The 22,231-nt window shown below is 28.6% G+C and overlaps 1 protein-coding gene across 1 annotated transcript in view; it reads right to left on the minus strand.

Moving 5' to 3' along the window:
- Positions 1–1,465: 1,465 nt before the first annotated feature.
- The window catches only part of LOC123300222, a 47,201-nt gene continuing 26,435 nt past the window's right edge, over positions 1,466–22,231 (minus strand). The window contains exons 3-4 of the mRNA XM_044882750.1: positions 4,784–5,078; positions 1,466–3,762 (exon numbers count right to left, since the gene is read on the minus strand). Coding sequence (XP_044738685.1) covers positions 3,269–3,762; positions 4,784–5,078 — 789 coding nt within the window. The 3' untranslated portion in view covers positions 1,466–3,268. The remainder of the gene's footprint in view (positions 3,763–4,783; positions 5,079–22,231) is intronic.

Consider the following 22,231-nt stretch of genomic DNA (forward strand, 5'->3'; position numbering starts at 1 on the left):
GTATCAAGGTATACAACGTTAATATGCGATAAAAAATTATCTGTATCCGCAGTCATTGTCAACATGACAAACACTTAATCAAGATAAGAAATACTACATCAAGCTTAAATTTTTATTACATATCTTTTCTAATCAATTTTTCCATTAACCCCGACGAATGCTTTTTGTTCTTGTAGCTCTCTCCAAACTGGATCGATTTTCTGGAAACATACCTAAAAACACTCTCCATTAAATTTCCTTTCAAACAGACAAAAAAAAAAACAAATTCTTAGCCGTCAAACTTACAACATCCCGCTTTTTGCTTCAGGAGTTAAAAATAAGGTCAAGAAAATAAATATATATATATAATTATTGTTCTAATACATTTATTATGAAAATTAACAAATAAGTTATAATTTATTAGAATAAAATTGCTAAAACTAATTTTAAAATACTTATCGATGTAGTTTGTGTTTATGAATTATATCGCATATAATAACGATAGTAATTTATCGAATATAAGGTAACGATCTTGTCTTTTAATTAAAGTATAATGTGTAATGTTCTTGCCAACAGAAAATTTATTTTTTACTTAATATTTGTATAATAGAATTTCTTGACTGTTTTTGAACAATTTTAATTTTCTATCAAAACACTTTTATAACTTATTTAAAAAATCAAAATCGATATTCATTCTTTAATCGAATGAACCATTTTCCTAAAATTCGCAAATATTATTTACAAGGTTATTGCTAGTGCTACAAGTATAGGAACAAAGAGTTTTTTAATGTCCATAGCCAAGTACTGAGGTCAGACTTTATAACCCACAATTGGAATCTCAAGTGGGTTGGTTAATTTTATTTCCATGTAACTTACAATGTCATCATACATATTTATACATTTATTCAAACCAATAACGTCAAATCAAGTCACATTAGGCAATCAATAGAAAGTGATTAAATAATGCTCTCCTATATGCCATCTAGCTTTTAATTGGTCGCAATTCTCTCAGGAAAATGGTCTATTGAAAAATTATATCTATACATATTACAGCCAAAGTTGATGATTACTAGGCAATGTTGATTTTGTAAAAAGAGTTTGACCCTGCATTACTTGCCCCAATTCGTGTTGGTCGATTTTTGATAGACAAAGACAATTTAGGAAGGTAACTTATATACTTTTGTCCAGACAAAATAATATTATCAATTCAAACTCATCCTGACCTAATAATCAGCTTTAACTGTAACATATAGACTAATAATGATAATGCTATCATACGAATTTTATGATTTCTGATTTCAATTCTCTCACTCATTTTAAATAACGGAAGCACCAATCACTACTGATTGTTCCTCTCGAGCGATAATTAGTGGAGTACATCAGGAAATAGTATAATAAAGCCTCTTTAACGTCAGCTGCGGTCCCCGGGGAGGGGTGATATGACTTTCGGTAGGCTGCCACGCGTGAAGAAAAAAAATAGAATGGTACCCATTATCTAGAAGAAAAAAAAATCAGCTGACTTTAGCATGGTCTATCATTATACTACTTTCAATGATTTTCTCTCAACTAAAAATTTACTGATGAAAGTTTATATGCTGTGGATAGATATGTTTTCCAGCTCGCCGTATTTCTGTGCAAAGACCGTCAGCTGATGCATTAGGCTACTGCCACTCATCCCCCTCCCCCAGGGAACCGCAACTGACGTTCACGAGGCTTTATTATACTAGTTGCTGATGCATTCCACTAATTATTATACCTGGCTCATGTACTATTACTATTGCTTGTTCTGGTGATCAGACCATTTTTTAATATTTCAGACAGTGAAAAAGAAATTTTTATTATTTTAAAGTAGCAAACTTTTCAAGAGACTTTTGTTGATACTTCAAGACACGTCTTTTGCTACTTCGTCATAGTACGAAATATTACACAATTACTCTTTATTATTTACGTTTGTATAAATTTTGTAAACAAACATAAATAAAATAAATAAACAAATTGAGTTGAAAAATTATAACCGGCGCTCGTATGGTCCAGTTAAAGAAACCGGGTTCGACTCCTAGTAAGGTGTATTTTTTTCAATTCTCTTTAATTAAGATTCACATTACTAGTCTATATAATAAAGTTTACTTTAAAATTATTCTTTAAAGTTAAATAATCTCTTAAAACAAAATATTAACATTGAAATTACTATATCACAGTGTTATAAACGCCTGTTTTTTTATACCGTTTTATTCACAGACTTTTTTTTATAGATACAATATAAAGTCTACCATTACATTCGTTAGTATTGATAAAATTTTTAAACAAAACAATTTTCCGATACTTAACAAGTCTTAATATTAATTGATTACCTTTGAAGCTGTATATTCACATTCAATATGTTAAGCACGAAGTCTACATGATATGTTTAGAGACAAAACGGAAGCTATTTGAAAACGTACAGTTGATCAACTTTGCCAAACATATAACATAGCTTTCATTGTGCTTAAATTACTGCTTAGCGAATACATGGCTTAATACCTACATGTTGAGATCATGGGCAATTTTTAAAAATGAAAATAAGGAAACAGAATTATTGAAAATTCTAGTAATAATTTGAAACTGTCGAATGACTATTACTAGTTTGCATGTGAATACACTTAGAAAGCATTTAAAAAAGTTGGTTTTTCATTGAAAAATAATTGTGTGGTATTGCTGTCATAACCATTTTTCTCAATAAACTTTTTATTCTCAATTATTCATTGGACATAAATATGTCTGATGAATACCCGAAATTTACAGAAACATCCACGTGATATATTTATTTCCTCGGTAATTCGATTTTATAAGTATTTTGTTACTAGGATCAGGTTTGCCTAGGAAAACGTGTCTACACATTTTGAAGTCACACTTTTCGTTTTATGCTTAAAGCTTTTCGCTTTTTAATTTATCCTCCAAGCTTTTGCAGAAAGAATCCGTCACAATGAATTAAGTAAATAATTCAAAATTATGTCGCAAATGTTCCGGTGGGACATTACAGAAGCGATTCTAGAGATTTGCAAGTGGTGCTCTCGCACGAGAAGTCTTTATAAAGGGGCACTGAAAACACAAATTATTTTCCAAGTTTTATATGTAGGTTTGTATCTATAAATTTTAGAGGTTTTTGACAACTTTTTTATATTGCATGTTTCAAATTTGAAAAACAGAGTGCCAAAATAAAATCTCGCACCATGCTTAAAACTTGATAGGGCCGCCTCTTCGACATTAAATAAATTTATATCAAATACTTTAACAATGCTTTTAGATTTATTTACACAGGACTTACAGCATTATCAAGTTTACGTTTCATATCCTCTAATTGCTCCATTTCCGAAACAGAGGATTCACATTTATGTATAACTAATGAATGGTAAAAATGTATTGCAAATGCAACGAATACACATAACACTGGTATCACAATAACAGTTGCTGCCATAGCAGCAATAAATGAAAAATCCCAAAATTTCACCCAACATAATATTGCAATTTCCACTAAAAATAAAAACAATCCAAATACTGTTGAAAATGCCCATGCTAATTCAATAAAACCACGCATTCGTTCATGTGGACTTTCATGTACTAAACTTGCTACCTCCAATTTTGATATTGCATCAATATTTGGTAGTAAATATGTTGATATCATTAACGCAAATATATGAACAGCAACTAACACAGTCGTGCATACGCTAAACATCACAAATAACCACTCAGGAACTTCAGTCGGTTCATTGATTTGTAATTCTACCATCGCCACCATTGCAAAACCTAGAAAAATAACGGAATCATTTACAAACATTACACCGATTAAGTTTAACAGGCATTTTACTAGACTTAATTCGGATTTTAGATATTTTTTACTCTCAATAGTGGGTGGGTTGACTAAATACAAAAAATGCTTTGTCAGTGGTTAAAATAAATTTTAAATTCTCTTTCAAGCATTTTGATCGTTATTACTGCTAACAACTCATAACAAACTTCTCTCTTCTATCTTAAAGTTTGAAAGTGACCAAAGGGCTTAGTCGAAGAATTAAATCAAAGAACTGTCGATTTCGTGAGCTAGTAAGACGGATCGGGATACGATTTTTGGCATCCGATTCGTGAGGGTGTCTATAAACTTTGAAAACGAAAGAGATGTTGGTGAAATGAAAAACTCTAAACTAATTTTGTTACTCGGGGGCTTTTGGGGCTGCTGAATTCGAATATCACAACGAATATGGCCTCTGAGGCACCTGGTGCATAGGGAGAGCAGTGTACACCTCGTATCTTCGAGTATTGCGAGAATATGCAACATGTTTCGTCGAAACTCGTTACTCGTTAATTTTCGGGGCCGTTAAAAACAAATATTTCTACGAAAATGAGTCCAGAAGCACCTGGTGCCCTAGAAGGGCGAAAGGAGGGCGCCCAGGGAAAAATTATGTTAGAAATTATCTTAAAATTTCAAGAGACGAGGTGTTTACTGTCCGTCCTGGACACCAGGTACGTCGGAGGCCATTTTAGTTGTGATCCCAATTCGAGTCAGAGATCCCAAAAACCCCCGATTACCAAAATTAGACTCATTTCCATCTATGTTTAGTTTCTAGTTTTTCATTTTTCCCTCATCACTTTTGTTCACAAAGTTTGTAGACGCCTTCACGAATCGAATGCAAAAATCGTATGCCTATTCTTGCTGCTCACGAAATCGACAATTGTCCAGTTTTAAGCGTTTTATTTTAGCTCCACAATTTTTCACTCAAGCATAAATATTCGTAAATAATACTCATTTCGAATAAATAAAAATTACAATTACCTGATAATAATTCTGAGGTAGTAGCGGTTGCTTTCAATTTAGCACGTGACATATGCAATCTGCGCCAAGATAAACCTTCAGGACTATCCTGTTTACTATTTTGTAAAGTCATCCACGGTGGTTCCATGCCAGTTGTTATATCACGCCTAGCACGAAAACGATCACCACATTGACATTGACAACCACACGTACTGTTTCCTGCAGTTGGCAATGTTTCCATATATCGAGTTGATAATGTATCCGCTCCTTCCATATGCATAATTGGCGTTTTGACTGTTGTGTTATATTTCCATACCTATAAATAAACTATTGTACAAACATGCTCAGTAATTTTCTTAGATTAAGGATTAGAATTTAAACAGTGCTCTTAATAATATGTAATCAGAAAAATTATGGTTGAAAATCTGGTTTGTAATTTAAAAATAATCAATTGTAGATGTGAAGATCATTTCAGATAGTCATTTGTGGGAGCTATATTTTCAAAGAAAAGTCAAGAAAAAATATAAATCTGTTTCAATTAAAGATGGTAAACGATTGCCTTTCATTTAAATCGATTCATAACACATTTTATTACTATTCCCTATTTTAACCTTTTACAACCCTTTTTCTCCATTAAAAAGTAGCCAATGTCCTTTCTCAGCCTCTTGAATTATCTATGTACCTTTCATTTAAATCGATTCATAACACATTTTAGTAGAATCCTCTGAAACTTGGATTCCTTATTTCAACCTCTTACAGCCCATTTTCGCATTAAAAAGTAGCCTATGTCCTTTCTCAGGCTCTAGACTATTTCTGTACCAATTTTCATTTAAATAGGTTTATTAGCTTAGGCGCGATTGCGTAACAGACAGACAGATAGACAGACTGAGCTATTTTCGCAATTATAATATTAGTAAGAATTCTGTTACAAGGTTTTCTTCTATTTGAAAAGTTCTTATCAATCCCTGTATACTTATCAATATTTTTCTTTTTGCTTTTATATGTGTCTTATAAATTCATGTAAATGACATACATTCCATATTGGCGAGTAAAAATAAGACTATTTTGACATGCTTAGTACTAATTTTATTGAGTAGAAATCTATCTGACGTTATTATCGTTTAATTGTTATAAACGATAAACTAGTAAACATTCAGTCATTTTGTGCACTAACAATGATAATTTTTGCCTTCTTGTACTTACTATTATCATTTTTACATAAGGAGTAGTTTTCGAGGTAAGAAATGTGAAATAGACGCAAATTTTGCGATTGCTTCTAAAACTGGCTCTCAAAAATGTTTCAACATACCCAAAAACAAACTTCTCAGCATATAAAGGCAGATGAAAGCTTGTTATCGATTTTGAAGGGTCGGTTTTATTGAATATGCAGTCTAACTGCATTGTACTCTTCAAGACTTTTTATTAATTATATTTTTAACAATTATTTATATTATTGTTGATTTGAAAAAAATATGTCAATTGAAAAAATGTAACAACAAACTAATTAAAACATCATTAAATAGGTAGAGATACCTATTTATTATCTAGTTAATTAGTACGAAATAATATATGCTAGTAACAATGCTTGTTAATTACATTTAAAAAAATATTATATCTTCACAAAACAATAAATTACCTTGATAACAATAATGTTAATAATATTAAAAATTTTATCGTAAATTGTTTAGTTGCATTTTATGTTATAATTAACATTTCTGAATAATAAGAAAACTATTGAGAATTGATTTAGGTCAGGTTATATTGGTTGTCGGCGAGAGACATTCTTTGTGATACCACATAATGGATTAAGAGCCAGACCAAATAAAATTCTTTGAATTTACTATAGCTGATCATTTGAGGATTGATTTTAGTAGTTGTCTACACACACATACTGCGTTCAGTAAAGCGAACGATAGAGCAGGGGTCAGATATATGCCATCGAAACAGTTATGATTTCCGTGGTATTTAAATGAATTTACTGAAAATTGTTATACATATTGTATATTACATATAAATAACAGTTATGATAGTCAGTGAGTTAAATGCTAGAACAGGGCTGGTCAGTCAGCCTTAATGTTTGTACAATAAAGATATAAAATTCAGTTATGTTTGTCGCGGAATTTACGACCCCTTTTCCGCTTATAATTTCATTTATGAGCTCCTCAATTATTCTGAGAGGCTAAGTACATCTCCTTCATGCATATACCATGCGCTACACGAGTCCATCACAATTGTTAATTAAATTATTTCTTATTTTGACGGCGGTATCGAACCCGCTGCTCAAGCATACCGCGAACGGAATTGTTTACCCTTTAATCAATTGAGATAATTATTTATTTAAATATATATTTTTTAATTATTTTGATTGAATTAATTTAAGATTGTGATATGTGATCCAGTCACCAAACAAAACAATTAAGAATCAAAACTGTTACCTTGTAATAAACTGTATTTAAAATTCCATTAATTCTATTGGAACGCTTTTTGAACTCTATAAATTGATAGAATTAGGTAATAACTTTATAACTCTAAAGAACAAACACTTAATTTTTCAACAATACGTCTCACTTTACACTTGGATTCAATACAATAATGTTTAATTCTTGTTTTCAATTAAATTTATTGGGAAAATCTTCAACATGATTTGCAAAAATCCTCCTCTTTGCTGTCTAGATTTTTTTTACTTTTAAAATTTATATTACAAAGTATAAACGTGACTTTATTATTATAAAATCAAAGGCGGGTTTAGAATTATGAGAGAAGATAGTTAAGTATACAAATTTATTTCGATATTTTTTTCAAAAATATGAAACCAGTAGAAATTGAATCAATGAGTCAATGAATCCATTTTTTATTTTTAGTATCGTAATATCGTTGCCATCCCTCCTTGCATTTCTATTTCAAGACAACTGCATTTGCATTTTCCATCCAGTTAACAGTTTATGGATACCTAATCCAGAATCTATAATTGTCTCAAACAAACATAGTTTAAATAAGTAAAAATTATAGATGGTGACAAGGACAACATCAAAAAGAATCTTAATCCGGTACTGCCTCTAGTAAGTATCTATTAATAGATACTTATTTTTATACGTAATTCTAAGTTATTTATTTGATATAATCATTGAAAGGGGAAAATACGCGGTTTTCCTCATATTCTTTCACGTGTAAAATTTCAATCAATTTTACCGTTGACATATTTATAGAAAATTTTAATAATAATATTTTTAAAGAAAATTCAGTTACTAAAATATTACACCATATTCCTTGGCTATACGTTATTTTCGGTTTAGGCTTTCTCAAAAAAACTAGCATTGCTATTGCTTTTTCCACTCGAACTTTTAGTGTGAGTTGCCCGTCAGTGAAAAGTATTTTCATTGTCTTTTAAAAAAATATTTTTTTTGAGAAACATAACTTTTGATCTGCAATTTTAAAATTAAAATGAATTAATATAAATGTTAAATTCTCATTTCAATAATAGCTTTCCAATTTTTTGTATTTTCAAAGCTTCGATAAATCGATGCTTGCAATCGGTACAATGCTTACGAAGTTTCACTTATGTCCGGTAAAAATGAAAGCTATACTTTTTCATTTTATTAATCATTTCATTTTTCTAGAGTGGAAAATAAACTGTTCAAAGTGGACATTACGCACCCTTGCTCCCCCCCTCCCCTCCAAGCCAATGTTTGCCATAAACCATTATCATTTTATGCTTAGTTTTTTAAATGTTCATACAATGCAAATTTTCTAAATATGTTATTAAAAATATCTACGTAATTAAATTTTAAATTACCATAAATGATTAAATAAATTTGTTTAAATATATTTTCAATCAATTTTATTTATATTAATTAAAATTTTGATAATTAGGTAAACAATATTAAAAAGCATTTCAATAAAATAAATGTAGGTATGTAATAATTTATTATTTTATTATTAATTTTAATGAATTAACATTTTCAATATCTTTAGGTATTAATTTTTTATAATCGATAATTTTTTTTTTACAAACAAACATAAAAAAGCAAAAAAAATTTTAAATAAATTTAAATTAACAATCAGCTGCCGACTCCGGAACGTGATTTCTCACAAGGAAAAAAAATTTAAAAAAAAATTATTTATTTGCTTTAAAATTAGCTTTTAATTTTTTGAATTTCTTCAAGTCATTTCATTTTTTTAAGTAGTTCCCTTTCGTAGATACGGCTCAATGGCCAACGTTGCCTAAAATTTATGGCTTTTCAAATAAACTTTCCCCCTTAATTTTTATATCCCTACAACCTCCCTAATGGTTTTGTAATTTTTTAACAGGGCCACCCAGAAAGCACTTATTATCCTTACCGAAAATAGGTAATTTGAACAGAAATTTATCCCTTTATTATGCAGAGTGAACCACATTAATCTTTTATGACTAATAGCTGGTTTTGTAGATGTTACTGTGAGGGACATCACGTTCTGACATATGATTGGACTTAGTTCTCCGGGTTGCTTTAATAGTCAATACTTAAAATGAGGAAGTTAATCCTCGTAATAAATTAACATTTTTAATTTAAAACATTTTTTCGGAAATCATTAACTTTCGGAGGAAAAAATAAAAATATTTCATTATTATTAAGAAAAATTTCTTAGAAAAAAATTATCAAGGACAATAAAGGTCATTCATCTGTGTTAATAACTATTAAGCCCAGATAAATTTTCAAGATCATTTGAAGGTCAAGGTGAAATGATCTTGAAACTCGAATTTCAGGTCAAAGTCATGAAACAGGCGAATGTCCTCTATTGCCCTTGACAACTTTGGGTTAAAGCATTTTTTGTAGCAAACGTGTTTTTTTTCGATTAAATGCAATAGTGACATATTTTCCGAAAGCTAACGATTTTCGAAAAAATGTTTTATGTAAAAAACGTTAATCTTTTAAACATTTAATTTTCTAATTTAAATCATCAGTCATTTACTTTTTATACCATGCATATATGTAATATGCCAGGTTTACTAAGTTTAGTCCCAAGTTTGTAACGCTTAAAAATATTGATGCTACGAACAAAATTTGGGTATAGGCGTTCATAAAATCACCTAATTCCTAAGTTTTACAGCAGGCTAAATGAGGTCGATTTCGTAAATGAACATCATAGGTCAATTGGCTCCGTAGGACCCATCTTGTAAACCGTTAGAGATAGAACAAAAGTTTAAATGTAAGAAATGTTTCTTACAAAAAATAAGCAACTTTTGTTTGAAACATTTTTTTCAAAAATATCACTGTTTTTTCAAAAATAGCACCCATGAGGGCGCAAATTAGGTTCGAATATTGTATAGTATGTATTATATGGGAATATCAGTGTATAGTATGTGTGTGTGCGTGACATGTATGTTTTGGCTGACTATCTCGCTTTACTTACATGACGTGAAAAAACAAACGATTCCGTAGTCAACACTGTCTGTACATGGTAGTTCAACACATAGCTCAGTCAATTGTTTGTTTTCACTTGTTTTTTCATATATCCTCAAGTAATAGAAACAATTGAAAAAGAATCTGTTTATAAATACGTAAATTTTTCTATAATTGAACTAAAAACGAAACGAATTATCCATTAAAATTTACGCTATTTTAAATATTGTAAATGTATACATGATATGAATAAATATAATAATTGTATATATTAACTATGTAAATGTTTGGGTCGGTAAATAACAAATTTACAAAACAAAATAAAAAATCTACTTATTTTCAAAGAAAAATATCATTATCACGTTTTTGTAAAAAGCGAAATCATACTAATAATGATTTTCCATTTTAATTATTATTTGCATTGTAAAATAATTATAATTTTTAGTGTAATTAGAGAAATACTCATTGAATTTGAAAAAATTTTAAATATTGTTTAGGGTTCCGTAACATTATTTGTCATAATAATGTAAGTAAAACTTATGTCTTGTAAACAATATCGAAAGTAAGTAACTTATTGTGTAGGTAATCACTTTAAGAAATTTTTATCAAGTAGGTATAAAAATTTAATACTAATTGCTAATAAAAAGTCAAAAGCTTTCGATATAAAAAGATTAAATTTTGCATTTAATAAAATCATTTTCTAATTGCTAGGACAAGAAACTAGCAGATTTTGAGCTTTTGGGAAAAAAAAACCTCCAACAACTGTAAAGCTATAAATTAACTGAAAAAGTTTAGCCTGACGTATTTTTATTCTGTACATTTTTTATTCAACTTTCTAACATGGAAATTGACTGAGACATATCTACTACATTTTACGGTAAGTTATTTTTTTCATGTTAATATAAATTGACTCGCGGGAAGCACTAAATTTTATTCGTTTTTCACGGATATTTCGAAAGGCATCCGTTCAATCCAAAAAAGTGTCCCTTAAAAGATAAAAAATAACACTCAGATTCGATTGCATGTTGCCTGTAAAAATTATATTCTATAGAGAAACAAAGAATGTTAGCGTGTCTTTTTTAGCTTTCATTTAAGTTTATGCTAAATTGTTAAACTATTTTTTGTTACTTCATGAAAATTTATCATAAATTATTTGAATTGCTGAATAAATCCTTTAATAAATTATTTAAATTACTGAATCGCCCATTTTGGTATTTGCCAATTACGTAATTTGCAGTTTGCGTGAGATTGCGATCGATTAAATTTTATAGTTTCAAGTTCCTAATACCTACTAAAATCTATCTACGGAATCTAACTGTAGGCATAGGTTTGTCTTGACTGTATATATATGACATCATAATTACTAAGAAGTAAATTATAGACTTTTTTTCTGTTAAAATCAAAATTAAAGGTCAAAATGAGGTTTTAATACATGGTCATTCCTATTTAAACAAAAATATTTGTATCATATAATTTTAATAATTATTGTTGTGTGTGGTAGAAACTTAATTCTTTAGAAGACTCACCGAAATTTTATTCACAATTATGTTTTTATTATATTTTAAACTGTCCACAGGTTATAAGTTATTGTTATGATATGATGATACCGGAGAAGTATGGACAGAATTATAGTCTTTATTTTACTACTGCACAATTTTCCTACTTAAATAAAACTACTTTTAAGAAGTTTGACTTTAAAATATTTCTTTTAAAAAATATTTCTAGTTTAGAAGAATTACACTCTATTACTTTTTGTTTTTGTTGTTTCCTTTTAATCATGCATACGATAAATATTGACAAATATATTGTCTAGTAATCTTAATTAAAGAAAATTGAAAAAAATTACACTTTAATTAATAGTGGGACAAAGGAATGCATAAAATAGCCAGTCTTTAGGAGTCCTCAATAACAGCTCCCATTTGATGATTTTTTTTTTAATTTTTTCACTTTTTGTATATTATTTAAAATCAGAAACATTTCAAAGGGGGATATAATCTGAAGGGGGAATAGGCAATGTCATGACTGATATATCGACGCCCAGCCTAAATCGCTTATGAGAGAAGTTTGAAATTTCGAGAAGATATGGATTTTATATTAAAGGTGTCACATTAAAAAGGATTATTCGAAATTAATCTACTAAAATGGTGAAATAGTGGATGAAAGTTTGTATGAAAATATATACAAACCGTCATGTTGATTTTGCAAAAAGTGTTTTTCTGGAAAATTCAACACCATGTAAATTTTGTTTTTTTAGTTAATTATCGTAATTTTTTGATTGCGGACAAATTATGAGGAACTATATTTCAAACTTTTTATATAATTATATTGCAATAAAGAATTTGTATAAAAAATGATGATATCTAAATTTTATTTAATTTAATTTGGCAAAGTGTGATATATTTAAAAATTACCTTAATTTTGGAAAATAAAAAATACAATTAAGTTTGGAAAATAACATTGTTATCATTATTTTTAAATTAATTTTTATCATGAATCATTATATTTAAACAATTCACGTAAATTAAGCTAATTAAATTTTCAAAAAAAAAAACTAAGGTAACCTTTGTAATTTGGACGTCCTCACGGGTAAACGGTGATGTTTACAAAAAAATATTTCAAGCAAAAGTTGATATATGCTGCTCAAACTATTATTTAGTGTTCTATGAATGAATAAAATTAAATTTATTAGAGAATGCTAAGCAATTTGTTTTGAGTACAAAGTTCTGTTTATTTTTTTCATAGAATAAAATTACAAAAATTCATCATATACATATATTAACATATTTACTCAAAACCATTTTGTGTTAATATGTAGGGGAGACCGGACCAAGTCTGTCAAAGTTTCGATTATAACTTACTACGAAAAGTAAATTCATCTTTTTTTCGGAAACTTTAATCTCATAGTTTTCTGATAACTCGAATTTGTCATCTTGTCTTATAACCGAAGTGAGAGGGAAATTCGGGAGAAAAAGTGGATACATTTTACAAGTTAAAGGTTGTCAGTTCAAATATAATAATTTTTGTCAAGTGGTACTATTTTTTCTGCTCTCAGTTTTTTGAGAAAATCGTTTTGCCCTTGTAACAACCGGTGAATAGATCTACGATAGCGGGCTAAGGCTGTGTGTCAGCAGGCGTTGAATAAATAGATGATTATTAAGAAACCATAGTTATTTACAACAATACTATTGAAATATATTAATGAACTGTCTAGTTAAAAATGGGCCCACTCAATTAATAGTCTAATAATTTCATAGGTCACTGTTGTTATGGGTCACGGCTTATGATTCCCATATTGACTGATGGCGCAATTCGTGATTTTCGAAATATATTCACTTAACGGTTTTGCAGCATAAGTTAAAAATCAAAGGAAAAACATTTGCACAAGATAGACAACTCCAGCGCAAAAGTTTTGGTCCCAACTATTCATGGAAATCACGCATCTTTCATCAATCAGAAGATTTTTATTATAAAACTCTTCAATGGAGGAATTCAATCTTGCTTTCACTGACATGAATAAACATAGCAAAAAATAAACGTGTAATGGCTAAGTTTGTAAACATATGACGCTGTTCAGAAAACCAATCACGCACACTAACTCATGTACCATTTTGGCCCAGTTTCCCCTAGATATCTATTATTATTGATGATAAATCATAATCAGTACCTAAATTATCTATATCCAATATCTACTTATTTAAATAAATACTACGAAGAAAATATTATTACAAAAAAAAAAAAAATATTGCAAATGAACTTTTTTCATAAAATAAATAATCAATTCCATTACATCCGTGAAAAGATGAATCCGTGAATAGTTATAAAACAAGTTTTTAATATCTAGGTTTTGACGTCTTTGATCAAGTATTAATAGTCAAACATGTAATCAAAACAAAAACTTAGTCAAAAATGTAAGATTTAATTGTATAGACATTCCATAAAGTTGAACTAAATTGTAGGTATTATTCAATTAAAACATTCCAAAATATTTATACTTTATTTAAAGGGAATTGGCAAAAACTAGCACATACCAGGAGTCGAAACCGAATCTCTTGGATTTATGCCAAGCGCCCGAACCAACTAAGCCAAAAGTGCTTTAGGCACAATTTATAATTTTTTTACTGTTTTGTTTATCAACATTAACTAATTTAATTAATTACTAATTACTAATTTTAATATTTGGTAAGAAATATAAATAATATTCTTGCGTTCGATTTTTTTTTTAAATCTCGGAAAACAATGGGAAATTTTTTGCAGTAATTCGAGAAATGCTTGTTAAAAAGAAAAATTTCTTTCTAACTTTTCAAGAGGTCATCAATAACATACTATAAATCAGAAACTTAGGTACGTAAAATTCTAAAAAGTTTATAATATGGACAATATCATTATCTACGCCTTGCACAAAAACATAAAACAACCTTTTTATTATTGATGTATATTTTTTCTTCTTTTTTTTGTTTATAAGATTTTTTGTCGCTTTTTAGATTTTCTTGATATCACTAATAATTCTCGATCAAACATTTTCCCTGATTTTTTCGGTTTGTGGAAATTTTGACATTCTTTTTCTCATCTAAATCTAATCCAAAAATACGCAAAAAAAAACTATAATGTGCAGGATGTATAGAATGTTTTTTTTAAAATCCTATTTTCATTATGCGATTTGAGTTTTCCACATTTTATCTTCAAATAAATCTTTTACCGCTGGATTACTTCATACGTCAATCATACCGTTTTTATTGGAAAATACAAACTAAGATCTTCTATTGAAGTATAAAAACAATATTATTTTCTTAGATTTGCTTATTATAATTTAATGAGGAGTGCCTTCCACAAATTGAAATATTTAGGTGAGATCATATTAGATAATTTACACAAAGATCTGAAAAGAACGTACATGATTCTAAGAATAAATTTAAGGTATTCTTTGAACAAATGTATTTATTAATTTATTATTATTTATTACCATGCAGTAACAACATAACTGAACAGGTTTTGGTAAATAATTAATAAAGTATCATCCATGTATGTAAATCGATATTTTTTTTAATTTGTCATGCAATGTCAAACATCAATTTACCGACAATTTATTTTATAGAAAAATCATTTTTGAGTTGTAGGTAAACACGATACACGTTTCTAGACAATTTATCGAATGTATGTTTTTTAGGTATTTTATACCATGTATATGAAATATACTAAGGTATACTAAGTTTAGTTATGCCATGTATATGAAATATACCAAGGTATACTAAGTTTAGTCCCAAGTTTGTAACGCTTAAAATATTGATGCTATGAACAAAATTTTGTTATAGGTGTTCATAAAATCACCTAATTAGGCCATTTCCGGTCTGTCTGTCTGCCTGTCTGTCTGTCTATCTATCATCACGAGTATTCAAAAAAGAAAAGAGATATTAAGCTGAAAGTTTTATAGCGTGCTGAGGACATAAAAAGTGAGGTCAAGTTCGTAAATGAGCAACATAGGTCAATTGGATCTTGGGTCCATAGGACCCATCTTGTTAAACGTTAGAGATAGAACAAAAGTTTAAGTGTAAAAAATATTTCGCATAAAATAATAAACAGCTTTTGTTTGAAACATTTTTTCGTAAACATCACTGTTTACTCGTGAGAGCGAATATTATGCGCAAATTGTATAGTATTTATTATATGGGTATATCAGGTATATGTGTGTGACATGAATGTAGGTGTAATGTGATAGATTAATCAACACTGTCTATACATGATATTTCAACAATTAACTCAGTCAACTGATTGTTTTAGACGGAAATTATACAAGGAATAAAGATTCACAGCATACCTTCAGCTTTCGATTTGTTCTTAATAAACTTCTGTGCGAGAATTACAGGAGTTCTGTGCAGTTCAAAGTAAAAAGTGTGAATTCCGCTTAGACAGTTAATAACTTCTTCAAAAAGCTCGTAGAACAACGCTTAATAGTGCTTTTGATAGAGAAAAGAACAAGTTTACAGAGCGGTGTACACTCAAAATCGGATAATATTTCGCGTAGATATAGGTATCTGAAATTGCGACAATTTTTTTAAATTAGGGTCCACGATAATCAATCTCCCTTAGGCTTGTTACGACTTAAATTTTTACTTTTAATTATTAGAATGACTCACACATATAGATTGTTTATTGCCTTTTTTTTTACTTGAAAACAACAAACAGACCAACGACGATTGTTCAACGAATTTTCCCAGTCTCCGAATTTGTCACAGATAAACTGCCAGGAAGATGAAGTTTTAACATACATTCAACATTTAAAAGCCCTCTATACGAACTTTAAAAAAAGATTTGAGGATGTTTTAAATATGGTTATACCACAATAGATAATCAAGGTACATTTTAAAAACGGCATTAGCTCTATTCTGGCATTATATGAAATATCACCAGAAAGTATTTAATTGCTTTCTCATATCTTTGTATCAAGTGGAAAAAGGTTTCAGTGCGATTACCCATCTTCTGACACAAAAAAGGGACAAACTGGACATAATTTAATCGGGAGGATTTAAGATTAAATCTCAGTAAATTTGTCAATTGTTTATCAACGCACCAGAGTCGTCCCTCTCACCAAAAAACTTTAATTTTTACTGAATATTTATTATGTAATACAAAGGAATTACATAATTTTATTTAGTTTCAGTCTCATTAATAAATATATAAAAATTAATATATGGTTTTGTATTGTTTTTTTTTTCTTTTACGCTTCACTATAGTTAGAAATCAGTCAAAATACATTTGAAGTTGATGCATTTTCTAAAATACAATTACTCCGCAATTATCCACGCAAAACCGAAAAACATAGAAAGTGGGCAATGAGACAAAAAAGTTTTGGGACCTCTGATCTATCTGGACGAAATTTTGTGCCGGTAAGTGAATGTTTATGGTTCATAAATTTGAGATTTAAAAGAAGCCAATTGATAAACTTTTTTGATTAATATTAAAATGATTAAAAGAAAGGTATGTAAAATTTTTTTTACTACACTTTAAAAATTAATTAATTAAAAAATAATAAACATGATATATTTACATATGAGTAATTTTCTTAAGTATAATTACAATGAATATAATTTTTATTATGTTAATTAATTATTTACAAAAACATAATATTAATAAATCAAGAAAAAAACATTGGGCTTTTATATTAGGGTAATGTGTAGTACTCCGTATACAATGTACCTTGAATCAATTTTAAGGTTTTCGTACAGATATCGTTATGCTATCTATGAGATAGCAAAGAAACCAAGAAAAACAAGTTTAATCACTAGAATGCAAGTAAACGAGAATAACATTTAGTGTTTCAAAGTAACAAAAAATTGGGTTATTTATGTTTGTACTTTTAAAATCATATTCAACCTAAATCACTGCCTTTTGGTAGGTATTTTGTTATACCATAGTTCAATTTTATAAGTAACGTAAAATGTCCAAAAAGTATAGTTCAGAAAGACACCTCGTCATGTATCAAACAACGCCCTGTACCATTGATCAATAATAATAGATGCTAAATTGAATAACTATTTTCTCTTTTGTTATTGGTTACAATGGAAATGTTAGCATAGGTAAAGTGGAGGAAAAGAAGTTGCATTCACCTCTAAGTCAATGAGAATATCAATTGTAGCTTCTAATATACGCTGAGGGAAGATTACTTATTAAAGAAAGCGTCTTTGTGTAGACGATTCTAGGGATATTAGGATGTGATCTTGTCACATGAATCAAAAATGTTGTTCCATGGATCATACGTTTTTAACGATAGCTGTTTAATATTTCAATTCTCAAGATAACATAATATGTAGCAATAATAATGTTATAAGGTGAGACTATTTCCCTATTAATACACTCTCCCCTATTTTATAAAACTACAGCATTAATATTATAATTGATGTCATCATAATATAACATTAAAGGTTCTCTTATTAACATAAGTTTTTTCACCTTGGAATTACAGGTGTAAAATGTTATCATAAAATGAATAAAATCAATTCTCATGGAATCATGTAATTATAAGAAAATTATTATTGTTTTTATTTATTTATTTATTTATTTTTTTTTTTTTGTAATAAAAGCAAAGTATTTGCTATTTATAGAATTTTTTAATATATAAATATTTTACTATTAAAATCTAGGTATGTGACAAGAATATTACGATAAATCTAGTATTTTTATATATAGTACAGACAACAGAGGTTTTGAGCTGAAATTTTTAGTGTCTTGCTGAAAATTTTTTTAAAGCTCCAGTCATGTAGATTTTTTGGAAAATTGGGAAATGGAAGATTAAAACTAATGAAAATTAAATTTCAATTTTTTATAACTGAAAAATAGTTAAATGTTAAAGTTAAGCTGGCGTAGTATTTATGGGACATTTTAATTTTTTATTCGTCTTTCGGACATCAAAATTGGTTGAGATATGCTACTTTTTACGAAAAGTACTTTCGTCATATTATTATATAAGTAGATGTGTAAAAAACTCAGTTTTCCACAGATAACACAACAACTGTACATTCGATCGAAAAAGGACAATATAAAGTTACAAAAATAACAGATAGAATCGATTGATTATCGTTTTTGCAAAAAAAAAAAATATACTTTCCAAGACATGGCTTATAGGATATTGCATTTTGTCTCCGAAAAATTGAGTAAGCAATTTTATTATCGTCATAGCTCCCAGAGTTGATATACTAGACATATATACTATGACACATTTCTGGGTTTTACGAATTTAAAAATAGGACTACAAAGTTTTCACCTGTAAAGCAGAATTATAAATCTTTAAGTATAAATATTTTATACTTATAAGTATAAAGTTTTGGAAGTAAAATTATTGTGGAATAAAGTAAAATATTAGAGCAGAAATTGAAATATATTAGAATAGAATTATTTAATGTAAAATTATTTTTTTGCGTAGTAAAATTAAGAGCAGAATTCTTGTTATTTCTTAAATAAATGATAATCAGTGTAGTTAAATCATATATTAACTAATCGGGGTGTATAAAATTTGTTAATTGGTCTGTTTGTCATTTGTTCATAGCTGTGGGTGTAAATATACCAATAATAAAGCAATAGTTTCGATAAAAATCATTGTGTTGGCTTTGGCCCGATCGATCAAATGTCAACCACGTCTTCTTTTACAAGCTTCAATTGCAAATTTTTGTAATTTGGCTGAATTTGTTTTCAGTAACCCTTGCTAAGGCTATTAGACTATTTTCTTTGAATTTATTGTACATACCAAAGTGTGATGTGAACAATCTGCAAATAGTTTAATACCTAAAAAATTGAATTATGAACACTTCACGTGAAATTGGATCACCACAAAGCAGAAAATTTTACCTTCAACGGCTTGTCTGTAAAAGGAGCCGTAGGTGGTTAACATTTGTACATAATATTATTTTTTATACATAACTTGGATAAAATCACCTTTCATTTTCAATGTAGTAGGGTAAATCTACCGGATTTTGATAACCATTCGGAAAATTTTGGGAGAAGGCTTATTTAAAATTTACAAGGTTTGTCTCCTTGTAGAAAACAGAGAAAAGGAGTTTACGGAACGCTCCGCACGACCTTCTGCATGCGGTTTTGTGAGAATCTCTACATAGTTTTCTTTGGTGACGTTTTCTTGGATATCTCTGCTTCTATGGATTGAATCTAGGCGAATAAAAAAGAATATAACAAAAGCGCGTGCAGAAAGTCATGCGGAACGTTCCGGATCTGAAAAACTCTCTTTCTCTGTTTTTATACAAGAAAAGAAACCTATTTAAAAAAAATTTTCTCTCTCCCAAAGTTTTCCGTATTGTTTATTCAAATCCGGTAGATTTACTCCACTAATAAAGAATATCGATTTTTTCTCTTAAAAAGAGTGTTTTATTTCCAATTCGAAAACACAATCAGATGAGATTTTTTATAGTAAGAATTGTCACCAAGTTCAAGATTAAAGTTATTTGTCTCTTATCAATAACAGCATACCTCGGGAAAATTTGGGTGATGAATGAAAAGAGGATTTTATATAAAGTTTCAAAATTGAGATCGTTTTCAATTAACATATAATAATTAGCTCCAAGTAGGTACTTCTAGAAATATTACATTAAAGTAGACATTTGATTTCTTTAAAATTAAATAATTCTTATCTTAAATCAACAAAACGTACTTACAAAACCTATACTTCTAAATTTTTTTTCATTTTAAGTATTTCAAAATTCCGACTACGTACATTGAATTTTTTGTAATATGTACAAAACTTGTATTCAATGCGCATAATGATTCTCCATAAATTAATATATAACATTTCAAAAATAGCAACTAAGTGGAAAAAAATGATAAATAAAGCACTCCAAAAACATTTTTTATTATCGAAAAAAAATCCCATTAGTGTCATGCAATTTTTATTTGTTTCGAAACAATTGAAATTGACTTAAGGTAGTACCAGCATGAAATCATTTTTCGACAGATTTGGCCGAATTTTTTTTCTCGGGTTTATAATAGCTTTATTTATGAATTCCTAAAATTTCATAATTTTTGACCGTTTAGATCGCGAGATATTTAAAGACAAAGTTCGCGATTTTGAGGGTCATGTCCCATTTAAAGCATGTAAAATGTCCGGTCTCTCCAACTATTTTTTATGATATTATTATATATTGAAGAAAAAGTAGAAAAAAATGTTTATACAATAAAATTCTAAAAAAAAAATTTAGAAATTAATTTTCACTTTCGAGATATTAATTTTGACGTAAATTGATCGAAATTGGGACGTTGGCATAATTATCGCCCATTTTAAACGGTCAAAATTTCTGAAACTTTGGGAATTAATAGTAAGCATTATTAAATTCTTAAATTTAATTTTTCGTTAAATTCTGTCGAAAAAAAAATTGTACCATTGCTTTAACATAGAAACTGCAAATACCATGCTGGAACATCGTTAAGTTGATTATAACTTGATTTTAACTAAGTACATATACAAATTCCAGAAATTTTAGAGTTGAAGTTAGATCATTTTTCAAAATAAATGGACGGTCAATTAACACCGCGAAAATATTGTAATATTTATCTTATGAAAAAATAAAATAAAAAACGTAGGTATATATCACTCCGGAATTAGAGCCACAATCCCATAAGAAATCCAATACTATTATCCTATAAGAAAATCCTATAAGAAAGGATTAAAAATAATTCTAGACAAAAAACGAATCAAAATATAAGAATCTGATTATATTTAATATGCGGATGCATTATAGTGAGTTACGATATAAATAATGAGACCACACTGTCCTTCTTTTCGACATTACCTCTTGGTATCGCTGAGAAAAGCTTCAGGACGCAGAATTGTCTTATTCTCAGCATAGAGTTAAGGGCAGACGATTTATAATTGAAGTTAATGTACCAAGTCAGAAAGATGAGTAAGTGAGGGTAAAACTACATGAATTCAGACACTCGAAGGGGGTTGAACATTACCCGTCGACCCTCGGTTTTTGAGAGCTAATTTCTAAAGCAAATTCCTGATAAATTTTGCCAATATCCCATTTTGAATAAAAAAAAATTCAAAAAATAACAATAATTGTAACTGCATTATTTTTACTTTTTAGTACATATTAATTTGTTTTGGAATAGTTTTTTTTTTGAAGTCGGTTTTTTTTTTTGTTAAAAGTTTTTTCATTTTCGATCTTTACAAGGACAGTTTTAATTTTATTGTGTTTATGATTGATAAAACAAGATTACAACGCTTTGTAGTTAAAATTTACAAATCTCGAATTGCTAGTAAAACGGAACTATAATTATTGGTGGTTATTGCACTGAGCTAAACTGTACATCCTATTATTACAAAAGTTAAAAATACGCTAGAATGTTTTTGTTTGGGTGCTATTAAAATTACTCAATCCGTAAACCAGTTTAATGAATAATATTAATAAATGAATTTTTTTAAATAATTTAATTTTTAGAGGTTCACTAGTAATAGAACAAGACTAACCAAGTTCTTTTAAAAATAATGTTACAGACCACAATAAATATTAGTGGTAGTTTTTTATTACCATACTTTTGAGATTTTGTCTTTTAATAATTTTCTGGCACGTCGCATAGGAAAGTAATTTTG

This window comes from Chrysoperla carnea, chromosome 5 (assembly GCF_905475395.1).
Source record: "Chrysoperla carnea chromosome 5, inChrCarn1.1, whole genome shotgun sequence".
Classification (NCBI taxonomy): Eukaryota; Metazoa; Arthropoda; class Insecta; order Neuroptera; family Chrysopidae; genus Chrysoperla; species Chrysoperla carnea.